The sequence below is a fragment of the Doryrhamphus excisus genome, linkage group LG23, assembly GCF_037039965.1.
Source record: "Doryrhamphus excisus strain RoL-2023G ecotype Guam linkage group LG23, RoL_Dexc_Guam_v1.1, whole genome shotgun sequence".
Taxonomy (NCBI): Eukaryota; Metazoa; Chordata; class Actinopteri; order Syngnathiformes; family Syngnathidae; genus Doryrhamphus; species Doryrhamphus excisus.
Genome location: NC_136379.1, coordinates 4,685,430 through 4,699,931, shown reverse-complemented (window position 1 = coordinate 4,699,931; position 14,502 = coordinate 4,685,430). Strand labels below are relative to the sequence as shown.

General features: G+C 39.3%; 1 protein-coding gene across 2 annotated transcripts in view; it reads left to right on the top strand.

The window, feature by feature from the left end:
- Positions 1-14,123, top strand: part of pcgf3 (polycomb group ring finger 3) — a 36,791-nt gene extending 22,668 nt beyond the window's left edge. For both annotated transcript variants that reach the window (XM_058055928.2, XM_058055938.2), the window contains 4 exons: positions 3,400-3,488; positions 8,137-8,274; positions 11,479-11,559; positions 11,785-14,123. In XM_058055928.2, the coding sequence (XP_057911911.1) occupies positions 3,400-3,488; positions 8,137-8,274; positions 11,479-11,559; positions 11,785-11,832 (356 nt within the window). In that variant the 3' untranslated portion in view covers positions 11,833-14,123. The remainder of the gene's footprint in view (positions 1-3,399; positions 3,489-8,136; positions 8,275-11,478; positions 11,560-11,784) is intronic.
- Positions 14,124-14,502: the final 379 nt, after the last annotated feature.

Below are 14,502 nucleotides of genomic sequence, written 5' to 3'. Positions count from 1 at the left end.
TTATACCACTGTATGAAATGTCAAGGTAAGGAATGAAAGAACTGTGCTGATGTTGATGTAAGTGATGCAAAGACTGGGGATCTGGAAAAAAAGCACTACCAGCACAGCAACACTTGAATGGAGATTATCCGTGAAGACTTTCCCTTTAGCCAATCAGGGGGGGGGGCTCCTTGTGCTCAGGCAGCATCTTGTGAAAGCAGCTCCGAGTGAGGGCTGTCACGCTGGGGGGCGGAATCGCTCATTTAATCCCTGCCTCTGATTCTGATAATTAAGGCGCAAATAGAAGAAGGGTTCCTCTCTCGCCTTCCATTTGAAAGGATGTTTTGCTCACATGCTAACAGGACGTTCAAACACCAACAACGCCACTTGGTTGCCAGATAGATTTATTTATTTTCAGTTTCTTTTTTTTAAGCTGATATTCTTCTGGGTGCGAGCATAGTTTTATTCGTTATGTGTGTACAGTTTTTATGCCACATAAATCGTACACCCCGAGCTTAAATATTTCCGCACAGCATCCTTATTGCGTTCACACACACACACACACACACACACACACATTTGGGTTCAGCCCTGTTGGTTCTAACGGGAGAAGTGATGCTCCTCATTAGCTCCTATTTGAGGACAAAGCAAAGTTAACACTTGCACAGATCACACAACACGCTAACTGCGGGCGACAGCGGTCCCGGGCAGCGCAGCAGAACGGCATTGCACTTAATTAAAACAACCCCCCCACCCTCCCACCCACCCCCATCTACGAGAAACAGAAGTAGAAAGTTCCTCTGGGCATCCGCAAGAGCAGCTGATGGAAATAAAAATCGACACTTCCAAGTATTTGCTCACATGGCGGCGATTCCCGATGCCACGAGTGGTGCTGTTGATGCCAGGAAATGGGAGGATAGTGGGAGTTCGAGTCTAGCGGCATGTTCATTCATTCATTTTCTACCGCTTTTCCTCACAAGGGTCGTGGGGGGTGCTGGAGCCTATCCCAGCTGTCTTCGTACACCCTGGACTGGTGGCCAGCCAATCACAGGGCACATATAGACAAACAACCATTCACACTCACATTCATACCTATGGACAATTTGGAGTCGCTAATTAACCTAGCATGTTTTTGGAATGTGGGAGGAAAAAGGAAAATGAATGAATGAATAATCATATACACTACACTGCTGGTCAAAAGTCGTTCAAGTCCAATGTATGTGATTTTTCAGAATTATTTCAGAATTTCAGAATTATTACACAAAATGGGTCAACAATTCGAAGCTGTTCTGCAGAAATGGTAGCGTCCATCTTGATCTTAATTAATTAATTTCATTATATAAAGGTCAGTGGACATGGATTGATGTTTGTTTACATGTACTCGCTTGTCTTCAGTGCCGCTCGGCCGTATGGACGCTAAGACTACCCGCTAGTAGGCAAAACTAAAGCAATTGACCTATGACCGCTCGATGGCGCCACCTTAAACTCCCAGGCTCAGGTGGTGGCGTGAAGGTGATATGGCAACAACAAGAACCAGGTCCTCTTGATAAGCAATCACGTAGCTTGACTCTGGAGACGGTCTCCGTGGAGACTGCACAGCACACACACACACACACACACACACACACACACACACACACGGTGTAGGGCAATCCTCTCAGGGATCAGTGACAGTTTGCCCAAATGGAAAATGGCTTCTAGATTGGTAAATGCAATCCCATCTCCACACACACACACACACACACACACACACACAGCTATACCCATTACTTGCACTGAATGAAGAGCGAATAGAGTGAATTTCTTTGTTTTTCGAGGAAAGCAATACCTTGGTGCATCGTGTCTTGTCGCAACACAGCAATTACGTGCGTGAGAAGCGCTGCTCGTAGCCAAACATTTAATACGAAAACACACACAGACGTCTCACTTGTCAGCATCCGTGATATTGCCCATAAACGTATTTTTTTTTATTATATACGCGTGTCAACAATATAGACAAAGCACCCTACAGTCTTAGAATGTTGTTGTCATGTGAGCAAACATTCCTTTTATACACTTAAAGGGAGACAAGAATGGAACGCGGCATCGACAGGCGAATTGGTGCGGCGTCTGCGGTGATGCGGACTCTACATCAGTCCGTTGTGGTCAAGTGAGAGCTAAGCCGAAAGGCAAAGCTCTCAATTTACCGCTCGATTTACCTATGGTCACCGAAATGAGGTTCCACACCGCAGGGTGGCTGGGGTCTCCCTTAGAGATAAGGTGAGAAGGACTGTCATCCGGGAGAGACTCGGAGTAGAACCGGGAGAGGAGCCAGATGAGGTTGGCTTCGGCGTCTGGTTAGGATTTCAGGGCACGGGGAAGACCCAGGACACGTTGGAGGGACTAGGTCTCCCAACTGGAATGGGGACGCTTCGGGATACGCCGGGTGGAGCTGAACAAAGTGGTTTGGGGGAGGGAAGTTTGGGCCTCCCTGCTTGGGCTGCTGCCCCCACGACCTGACCTCGGATAAGCGGTAGAAGATGGATGGATCAAAACAAAACAACTTTATTTGTACAGCACTTTTCCTGCAAAGACATGCAACACAAAGTACTTTACAGAATTAAAAACAATTACCACAATTAAAAAGAAAACAATTACAAAGAAAAGCCCCCCCTCCCACCCTCCATACTAGGACCCCCCCCCCCCCCCCCCACACACACACAATCACACACAGTAGGGAGACATGGCACGGCACTGAGGATCAAGGAAACGCCACCTTTGGGGCCGTCCACACTGGGAGTCCATCGGGGGACCAGCACCCGGGCCCCCCCGACTCCGAAAGACCCCCATATCAAAGGGAGGAACCCCCAGCCGGCCGGGTCGAAGGGACCCAAGGACAGCACCCCCATCAGCAGACCCGACACAGCCCCCAGTGTGGAGGACCCCCCTCTGAGAAAACACTGGAGTTAAAAGCTAAAGACTAAAAGCATAAAATAGGACTAAAAAGATAAAAACAGAAGAAGAGTTTAAAATATTAGTTAAAAGCCAAATTAAAAAGGTGTGTTTTTAATGGGTGCTTTTTAATGAGTCTATTTTTATCTGTTTTTATATCTTTAAAAAGCACAGAAAAGAGAAAAACGTGTGCTGGTGTGTCAGGATTGTGGACGATGGGCAGATTTCCTGTGTTTTATTTTCTTGTCAAAGCTCATTAAAATGTTTTTTTTCCAAGAAAGGTTGTGATGGTAACCGGGGATGCTGATTAGAGGGTAGCTTGTACCAGACAGACAGCCGCCCGTATAAAGGATGCCCCTGACGTCTTCAGACACCCCAAAAAAATAAATAAAAATGGCCCAGCGTTCGAATTAAGTGTTTTCAAAAGCGAGATCTGAGAAGTCTCACTGCGCTAGCTCTTGTTTCTGACAAATATTTGTGCATCAACAGGGGACGCCAAGTCGGAAGACACGGCCAATAAGGAAGCAGGAGAGGAGAAACCAGAGGAGGACAACGACTATCACCGTAGCGACGAGCAGGTATGCATTTTTTTGCTTCATTTAAAAAAAAAAATTAAATGGTTTCTTCAGATGTCCCACAATAGTGTAAAGCAGGGGTCTCAAACTCAATTTACCTGGGGGCCACTGGAGCTAGGGTCTGGGCAAGGCTGGGCCGCATCAGGTTTTCAAAAAAAACGCATTTATTAAAAACAGAAAAATATACAAACTTTTTCAGTGCGTTGGTTCCGATTTTCTCCAATAAAAGCTCTGATAAAACATTCCACTGTTCTCAAATATCTTAATTTTTATTTTTCTACACAAAATAAGATGAAAAATAAATAAACAAATCAAGAATAAAGAAACTCAATCAGTAATAAATATAATAAAAATAATAATAAAACAGCAAATAATAAAAACTTAAGAAACCACATATAGTTGGTAGGTAGACAAATTATTTTTTTCAGATTAAAATGAACAAAGCATTATTAGAGCCCTGTAGACATGACAAAACACGACTATAGTCACATTTATACTCTTTTTATTTACAACATAAATTCCTTTAAACTTAAATAGCCAAAAACTTACCACTTCCACACGGATAGGGAGGATAACTATTAACAGTTATTTAACCTTTAACATGAACATGAATCAAACGTAATAATTTTTTCTGGGTACATGATACCATACAGCATCCATATCAAACTTGCGCGGGTTGCACTAACATTAAACTTACATATCAAGGCGGGGGCCTCAAACTAGTGTGGCCCGCAGGCCGCGTGTTTGAGACTAAAAAATTAAAATGAATGCAATCTAATGCAATTCTTTTAGAATAACGTTGTAATATTATGCAGCAAAAATATCATTTTGGTAGCATAGGTATATTCATTCATTTTCTATGCCACTTATTCTCACTAGGGTTGCTGGAGCCTATCCCAGCTGACTTTGGGCGAAAGCCAATGGGAGGGCTCATATAGTCAACCATTCATACTTCATTCATTCATTCATTTTCTAACGTTTATCCTCACGAGTGTCATAGTTGATGCATAAACAATTCTTTACGACCTTCTTAATATACTTTTGAACATTATTAGAGCCCTCTAGACATGATATAACACCCCTATAGACACCTTTACACTCGTTTTGTCCAATATAGTAGATACTATAGTGTAGTAGTGTGTGTGTGGGGGTAAGGGGTTGGCAGGGTTTGACGTCAGATCAGATGTGGGTTATGGCTGCAACAGCCAAGTCTGGTGCTTGTGTGTCCATAACATTACTTAAATTACTTGCCTGGGTAAATAAAGGTAAAATAATAAATAAATAAATAAAATACTGACACCTAGCGACCAGTGTAGAATACTACATGTCACAATATCTTTCAATGACTCTTCTGAATGCCTCATATTTGTCTTTTATTTGAAAATGCTTAATTTAGGCCAAAAAATCTGTACAATTTGCTTAAAAGATGGATGGGTGAAAAGGAATACACAGCGTTCATTCATTCATTTTCTACCGATTATCCTCACAAGGGGGGTGCTGGAGCCTGTCTTCAGGCGAGAGGCGGGGTACACCCTGAACTGGTGGCCAGCCAATCACAGGGCACATATAGACAAACAACCATTCACACTCACATTCATACCTATGGACAATTTGGAGTCGCCAATTAACCTAGCATGTTTTTGGAATGTGGGAGGAAACCGGAGTACCCGGAGAAAACCCACGCATGCAAACTCCACACAGAGATGGGATTGAACTCGGGTCTCCTAACTGTGAGGTCTGCGTGCTAACCACTCGACCTCCGTGCCGCCTCATTCATACTTATTTTCCAATTAAAACATGCATATTTTTGGAATGAATGTGGTGTGTGAATACCTGGAATAAACCCACACAGAACATGCAAACTCCATACAGAAGATGCCCAAATGGAGATCTTCCAGTTCTCCCAGTTTTGCGGCTATTTTGGGAACCTTTCCAAGGGAAAGACAATAACATGCACACTGCAACTGTGAAATAGGATGAACAAGTCTGTGTAAAGAAGCACAAAGATCAACTTGGGTCTCCCTAATGGTTCGCTCCTCCGCTGCTTCGCCTGACAAGGGCGGAGATGGCGCCCTTTGGGTGCTCGGCAGCGGCGGAGAATGCATCGGGAATTGGTTATGTGGGCTCGCCTGTCTGCGCTGAATGCAGAGGTGTCAGATGTCACAGAGCCGGGAGGATGAGAAAAATGAGAGAGGAACGCACAAACGAGTTTGAAACATTTTTTACATTTCAGTGTACTAATTCTTGGCTTATATAGTTTTTATATTGCTGTTGAATGGTGGGGCGGGGGGGGGGGGGCAAGTCCACCTTGAACAGAGGTGGGATTTCTCCTGTGTGTAAGGGTATGGGTATGGAGTTTAACATGTGAGGTGTCTCATATGGATATACTTTGAACATTATTAGAGCCCTCTAGACATAATATAACACCCCTATAGACACTTTACACTCGTTTTGTTCAATATAGTACACATAATAAGACTTTGCCATCGCTGCCCCCACCCTCTGGAACTCTTTGCCCCATTCACTTCGTGCTTGCCCCGACCTTCCCACCTTCAAAAAACAACTCAAAACCCATGTGTTTAAATCCGTTTTTAATGTCTAACTTTTTATACCTGACCGCTGCGCCCCGCCCCGTCCCGCTTTTAGCCTTTTTTTTAGCGCTGAATGAATGATTGGATATTGTATTTTAATGCATCGTTTACTTGTTTTTATGCAACTCTGTTTTTATTTTTTTTTCTCTACTGTAAAGCACGTTTGAGTACTCTGAAATGAATACTCTAAAATGTATTATTATTATTATTATTATTATAAATAGGACTTGTATGTGTGTGTGTGGGGGGGGGGTGGCAGGGTTTGAAGTCAGGTCACATGTGGGTTATGGCTGCAACAACCAAGTCTGGTGCTTGTGTGTCCATAAAATTGCTGACACCTAGCGACCAGTACATATCACAATATCTTTGAATGACTCTTCTGAATGCCTTATATTTTGTATTTTATTTGAAATTGCTTCATTTTCTTAAAATGCATATTTTAAAATGAATAATAAGCCGTATTCAACCACGAAAGAAGAAGATTTATTATGTCGAGCACTGATTCCCAAACTGTGGGCTGCGGCTCCCTGGTGGGCCGTGGTGGTATTGCAGGTGGGCCACGGGCGGTCATTAAAAATATTAATCATTTTTGCAAATATTAGTTTTAAAATTATTTTTATTGTAAAATATTTATTGCACGATTTAAAAATATTCTAGGCTTGTTATAATATTTATCATATAAATAATATATATAATATATTTATAATAAGTAATAACAAGTAATAACCTTGCTGGGGGGGTCATTAACGGAGGAGCACGTAGTATGTAGTGGCGGAAAAAATGGAGCCCAGTTGAAAAAATAAAAAATAAAATGAAAAAATTATATAATAATAAATAATAATAATAAAAAATAATAAGTTAAATGCTCGAAGAACACAGCATTTGGCCTATGTACTGTTTATAGGATAAAGGTGGGCCGTGGACATATTTTATATTTTCAAGTGGGCCCTGAGTGGGTACAGTTTGGGAACCCCTGATGTGGATTGAAGCTGGGAAATTTGAAGCACCAAGTACCGTATTTCCCGTTCAACACCATTTTTACGGTATCACCGCATGAAAGAGCAGCTCTGTCGCTATCTTCCCTGGCGGAATATTATATATTATATATATATATACCAATATAATATTGGTGTTGGTGCCGTTACGGTAGAACAGTGTAAAAAAAAAAGGTGGAAAAATACCAGCTTTTCCTTGGACTGTGAAGGGGGCTCAGTTAAGCAGACAGCGTGTGAAGTCTTATCACGCCGTCTCATATTTCCTTGTGAGGAATAAGGTCATGTTTTAATCAACTCCTGTGGGGGTGGAGGTTAGGAAAGCTCTTGTAAATGTGATGAATTATTTTGGGCTTGAAGTCTCGACTCCTTTGGAGAAAAACAAAATGTTAAAAAAAATGTACTTTTACTGACCTTTCAACGAGCGTGTGTGATTTTTTTGGGATCCTTCACTGAAATTCACCACTGAAATACCCAGACGAGGGTGTCTAATATGTGGCTCGGGGGCCATTTTCGGTTGATATTTGATAATCGAGCAGAAATGGCTTCCATTACTGCAAATAGCTGTTAGTATTTGTTTGATATCTCGTGATTTCACAACTACTTCAACTTGCTGATATAGTTCATCTTCAAACAGCTAATTGGTTATTTTTAGCATAAGGCTAAAAATAAGCAATTAGCTAAAAATGTCATCCAATACTTCTCTACAAGAGAGGAGAAATATGATCTCAGGGAAGAAGTACATTTGAAACACTTCTATGCTAGGACTACGTTATGCTAGCCATAGCATTTCAGTATGTGGAATCAAACTATGGGATGGATTGAGTAAGACCCTCAAACAATGCACAACGATGAGCCAATTCAAGAAACAATACAAGCAGTTGATGTTTGCTAAATACAAGGATGAAGAGTCTTGAACCAGTCATGATTTTGGTCCTTAAAAAAAATGAGCGGCAGGCATCAATAGGGCCCTAGGCCACACCTTGAACACCCTTGATAATGAGCCAAATGCTAAGGTACACTAAATAGTTGTTCCCAGTTTTAACCACCATGTTTGCGTGTTCACAGGTCAGCATCTGCTTGGAGTGTAACAGCAGCAAACTTCGAGGCCTAAAACGTAAATGGATCCGCTGCTCAGCACAAGCCACCGTCCTCCACCTCAAGAAGTTCATCGCCAAAAAGCTCAACTTGACGTCCTTTAACGAGGTAAATTCAGCAACACGTCGGAGCCTCAATTCCGTTTGCGGAATTCCACACTTGTACTACACCATCCATCCATCCATTTTCTATACCGCTTATCCTCACGAGGGTTGCGGGCATGCTGGAGCCTATCCCAGCTGTCTTTGGTCCAGAAGCGGGGTACACCCTGGACTGGTCCCCAGCCAATCACAGGGCACATATAGACAAACAACCATTCACACTCACATTCATACCTATAAATAAAGAAAATAAACTACAAATAGGGAGGCACGGCCTAGTGGTCGAGTGGTTAGCACCTCACAGCTAGGAGACCACCAGGGTTCAATTCCACCCTCGGCCATCTCTGTGTGGAGTTTGCATGTTCGCCCCGTGCATGCGTGGGTTTTCTCCGGGTACTCCGGTTTCCTCCCACATTCCAAAAACATGCTAGGTTAATTAGCGACTCCAAATTGTCCATAGGTATGAATGTGAGTGTGAATGGTTGTTTGTCTATATGTGCCCTGTGATTGGCTGGCCACCAGTCCAGGGTGTACCCCGCCTCTTGTCTGAAGACAGCTGGGATAGGCTCCAGCACCCCCGCGACCCTTGTGAGGAAAAAGCAGGAGAAAATGAATGAATGAATGAATGAACTACTAATAAATATAATTTCATTACATTTTTTAATCCATTTTAAACCCATCCATTTTTTTTTTACACCACTGGTCCTCACTGGTGTCACAGGTATGCTGGAGCCTCTTCCCAGTTGCCTTTGGGCAAGGGTACTGGTGGCCAGTCAGTGTTAAATCACATAGCTGACAACATGACTTGCATTGATTGCTATTGTGGCAGGCTGTAGAAAAAAAACAAACCTGATATATATCCATGATATATATACCAAGCGCCCGCAAGGTATGCTGGGTAGTCTGTGGTACTCTTTTGACCAACATTTTGCTTGTCACATTTTTGCTGGGAGGAGTTAACACACTCCTCACATTCAATTAACAATATTGTTGTTGCAATTGAACTACCCAGCATGCCTTGCGGGCGCTGGGAAATAACAGTTTTCAGTTACGTGTCATGTTTATCGCTCAGTTGTTGATTTACGTCACATGTTGACTTGCTGTGATTGGCGTTGTGTTTTTATTTCGTTGCACCGTGAGCAAGCATGTCGCTTCTGCTTGATGCTACATTTATACAGGTGTATACGGTGGGAAGTGTGCATTACAGCACACTCGCCCGTGTAGGCAACACCCAATCGGGTACCCCCCGCGTGGACGCGCTCAAAAGCACGCTAGTACGCACTTTGAGACACAGCCATCAATTACGAGCTGTGTCCATTTCCTGTTTCGTCCATGCGGCGACTTCATCAGTAGGACCTGGTGAAGATTATACTAAGACTTCCACGTGTCTTGGAAAAGTAGAAATACTGTACTTTCGTGAGACTTGACGTCTTTTTGGTGAGGATAACGAGCTTCGCCTCAAAAGCCGAGCGACTTCCTGCTCAGCTTCAGGAAGATCAAGACCACTTCTCTGATGTCTTCTCCTCTTAGAAGTCTCAGAAGGCTTTCTTCTTGACTTTTTTTTAGTTTTTGTGGCTTCTTTTGCTCAAGACAAACCGCATAGTAGTGACCTTTAGAGCCAACAGGGGGCGCTGTGGCGGCGCAGCTTGAGCATCTTTTTTTATTCGCAGAAAATGTCCTTAATTTCTTCTGCGAATAAAGTTTTTCTTTAAATGTTGTGACTTTATTCTCTTAAAATTACAGCTGTTTTTCCCATTTAAACTTTTCTTGTTGAGATATATTTTTGGACAGAAAATGTCCTTAATTTCTTATGCGAATAAAGTTTTTCTTTAAATATTTTGACTTTATTCTCTTAAAATTACAGCTGTTTTTCCCATTTAAACTTTTCTTGTTGAGATATATTTTTGGACAGAAAATGTCCTTAATTTCTTATGCGAATAAAGTTTTTCTTTAAATATTTTGACTTTATTCTCTTAAAATTACAGCTGTTTTTCTCATTTAAATTTTTCTTGTTTCAAATGTCCTTAATTTCTTTTCCGAATAACTTTTTTCTTTAAATATTGTGACGTTTTTCTTTTAAAATTACAGCTGTTTTTCCCATTTAAATTTTTCTTGTTTAGATATATTTTTGGACAGAAAATGTCCTTAATTTCTTCTGCGAATAAAGTTTTTCTTCAAATATTGTGACTTTATTCTCTTAAAATTACAGCTGTTTTTCCCCCATTTAAATTTTTCTTGTTTAGATATGAGTCATAATATGAGGAAAAATGTCATTTCAGTAGCATGGAGTTGAAACATTGAAGTTTATTTTTTAAGTCATTATATAATGAAAACAAACAACAAAGTTTTTGTAAGTTCAGGGAAAATTAGGTTGCTGAAAAAAATGACAATGTTTGGGGAATTAAATTACGGAATTACGGGAATAAAGAAAATGTACAAAAAGAAAGTTGAAATTGCTGGAAAATTTGGAGAATGGCAGTAAAAAAAATGGAAAAAATGCTTTATATTTACTAAAATAAAGTCAAAATATTATGGGAATAATATTATGAAAATAATATTATGTGACTTTATTCTCTTAAAATTATTTTTCTCATTTAAATTTTTCTTGTCTAAATATATTTTTGGACAGAAAATGTCCTTTATTTTTTCTGCGAATAAAGTTTTTCTTTAAATATTGTGACTTTATTCTCTTAAAATTACAGCTGTTTTTCCCATTTAATTTTTTTTGTTTCAAATGTCCTTAATTTCTTCTGCAAATAACTTTTTCATTCGCAGAAAATGTCCTTAATTTCTTCTGCGAATAAAGTTTTTCTTTAAATATTGTGACTTTATTCTCTTAAAATTACAGCTTTTTTTCCCATTTAAACTTTTCTTGTTTAGATATATTTTTGGACAGAAAATGTCCTTTATTTCTTCTGCGAATAAAGTTTTTCTTTAAATATTATGACTTTATTCTCTTAAAATTACAGCTGTTTTTCCCATTAAAATTTTTCTTGTTTCAAATGTCCTTAATTTCTTCTGCGGATAACTTTTTTCTTTAAATATTGTGACTTTATTCTCTTAAAATTCCAGCTGTTTTTCCCATTTTAGTTTTTCTTGTTTGAGCCGAGCCCCCGCCATGTTGGAATGAACTACAGCGTCCTTGTCATTAGCTTTTATTTAAGTTTTCGAATGTAATGATTTTATTTTATTTTTTTTCCCTCTCTCACAGTTGGACATTTTATGCAACGAGGAAATCCTGGGCAAGGACCACACTTTAAAATTTGTGGTAGTGACAAGATGGAGATTTAAGGTATGATTCTGTATTTGAATGTTGACTCAAACAGGATGTGAGGTGCATGCCAGAGCTGCAGGTGGCGCTCTAACCCTTCACCTTAAGGGTGTTGAAGCCAATAAAAAGGCTGAATATTAAAATTCCTGGAAAAAGACAGAAAAACAACAATAGTGATCCGGTTGTGGCGATACATGAGCGCCCCCACGTCTACCACCGATACCACTTCTTGTCTTTCTTTTCCAGAAATCGCCCCTCCTGCTCCATTACAGACCCAAGATGGATCTGCTGTAGCGAAAACGGACACTTTTTATTTTTTATTTTTATGTTGTTCCTTCCCCCCCCCCCCCCCCCTGGCGTCCGCAGACTGTGCTGACTCATCTTTTTAACAAACGTATGCAAAGACGATCAACCAACAGCGAGCAAACGCCACAACAGACGACACTCACACAAGCCAGCAGCTCGGGATGGTCAAAAAGGAAGGGGAGGGGCTTACGCCTCCCGCGCAGGTACTGCAACACTGGCGGCTTTTTTTTTGTCTTGTTTGTTTTAGGAACAAAAAACATTTTTTTTTGTAAATGTTGATTTTTTTTGCGCTACATCCGAGATATGTGAAGAGGAAAAGAACAAAAAAAAAAACTAGAAATGGAGATAAAGCATATATTTATACTTTTGTACAGTTTAAGAGACTAAAGACACTACTGGTGCTCTGTTTACATGCAAACGAGATGTCGGGAATCACATGACCATCTTTTGGCCAATGGAAACGGAGGATGGTTTTATATGAAATGTTTTTTTTCTTCTTTCTCGGGAGCACGGAAAGTTTATGGCAAAGATTTTTTATAACAGGCGTCCATCCTAAGCTGGTTATCAAGTAAAATGTCTCTGAATGTGCCCCCCCCCCTCCGCCCCCCCTTCTTTTTTTTGTCGTCTCTTTGCTATTGATGATTGTCAATTGTGAATAGGCTGAATTGTGTAGTAATTTATGTTCTATATAGCGATATTGTACATAGAATGTGCGCCTAGAGAGTGAGAGAGACTTGAGACTGTTAATTTGAGCGCATCCAGAAGTGCTATCGGTATCTGTCGGTATTATTTGTTCTTTTCTTTTTCCACTTGAAACCAAAAACATGTGGAAAAAAAACAACTATCTTTTATTCTATTAAGTCAATCAAACGTCTGGCGTGTAGGTAAACAACAAAAGTAAAGCAGCAAAGTACACTAAATTATATAATAAGATTACGCAATACCATCACAGCCCCCGCGCCCCCCTCCAAACTATTTCCGGGTTAACCCAGAGGTGTCCAAAGTGCGGCACGGAGGATATTTGCTGTTTTTTATCGTCCCGCAGAGCATTCCAAAAATATATCTAAACAAAAAAATGTAAATGGGGGAAAAACAGCTGGAATTTTAAGAGAATAAAGTCACAATATTTAAAGAAAAAAGTAAAAAAAAAATTCTGCAAATAACTTTTTTATTCGCAGAAAATGTCCTTAATTTCTTCTGCGAATAACTTTTTTCTTTAAATACTGTGACTTTATTATCTTAAAATTTTCTTGTTTAAATGAGTCATAATATGAGGAAAAATGTCATTTCAGTAGCATGGAGTTGAAATATTGAAGTAAATTTTTTTAGTCATTATATTATGAAAACAAACAACAAAGTTTTTGTAATTTGAGGGAAAATTAGGTTGCTGAAAAAAATGACAATGTTTGGGGAATTAAATGAAAATATTACGGGAATAAAGAAAATGTACAAAAAGAAAGTAGAAATTGCTGGAAAATTTGGAGAATGGCAGTAAAAAATGGAATAAATGCTGTATATTTACTAAAATAAAGTCAAAATCTTATGGGAATAAAGTCAGGATTACAAGAAGAAAGTTGAAAATTTTGGAAAATAAAAACAACAAAAAAGGGGGGAAAGGCTGTAATTTTAGAATAAAGTCAAAATATTAAAGTGTAAAAGTTGATTTTGATGGAAAAAATTTTAAAATTTCTGAATCAACTTTTTATAGAAAGAACAAAAAAATATTTTTTGGTACAGAAAAGTTATAATCTGATGGGAATAAAGTCATAATTGTGAGAAGAAAAATTAGAAAATAAAAATGAGAAAACAACTGAAAAAATTGTAAAAAAAAAAAAAAACAGTAGTTTTTGGAGAATAAAGTTGAAAAAAGTTGATTTTGATGGGGAAAATAATGTGAATTTTTATGAATAAAGAAGTAAAAAGTCATGTAATTTTAGTGGCAAAGATAGGATATATTAAAGAACATATATATTTTTTTTAAAGAATGAAAAAACTCCACAAAATCTGTCTTTTTTGGAGCATTTGATTCTAAAAGGTTATAAAAGGAAGACTTATAATATTATGGGAATAAAGTCAAAATATGATTGGAATAAAGGCATAATATAATGAGATGAATATTTACTAAAACAATTTAAGATGCAAGTTAAAAAATCTTGAAAAAAACAGCAAAAATTAATTAAAAACAGATACCAATTATTTTCTTTATTTAAATTTTTGATGCTGATACTGAGCAATAATTATCGGACATCCCTAATATCAAAATATTCGTCATTTCTAAAATAGAACGTATTTGTTTTTGTGTGTTGGTGTCGAATGGAAAAACAAAAGAACGAATGATCGAGACATTAATTAACATCAGAGTCTATACTTTTCTTTATTTGTGGAGAAATAAGTTCTATCAGTCCCGCGGGCCACGCCAATATGTTTGGTACGTTCCGACAAAAGCTTCTAAACTTGACCCGTCCTCCTCGCCTCGTCTGGCCGACGTCTGGAGTTACGACATGAGCAACAATTCCAAAAGTGGCACGCAGGAAACGTGTTTGAGGAACGTGCGGCGCATTTGGTTTCATGCAGAGTGGTCATCCCTCCACCCTGACGATGTCTGTTGTCTTTTTTTTTTTTTATCATTTTGATGATTTGATCTCACAGCGAATAAAA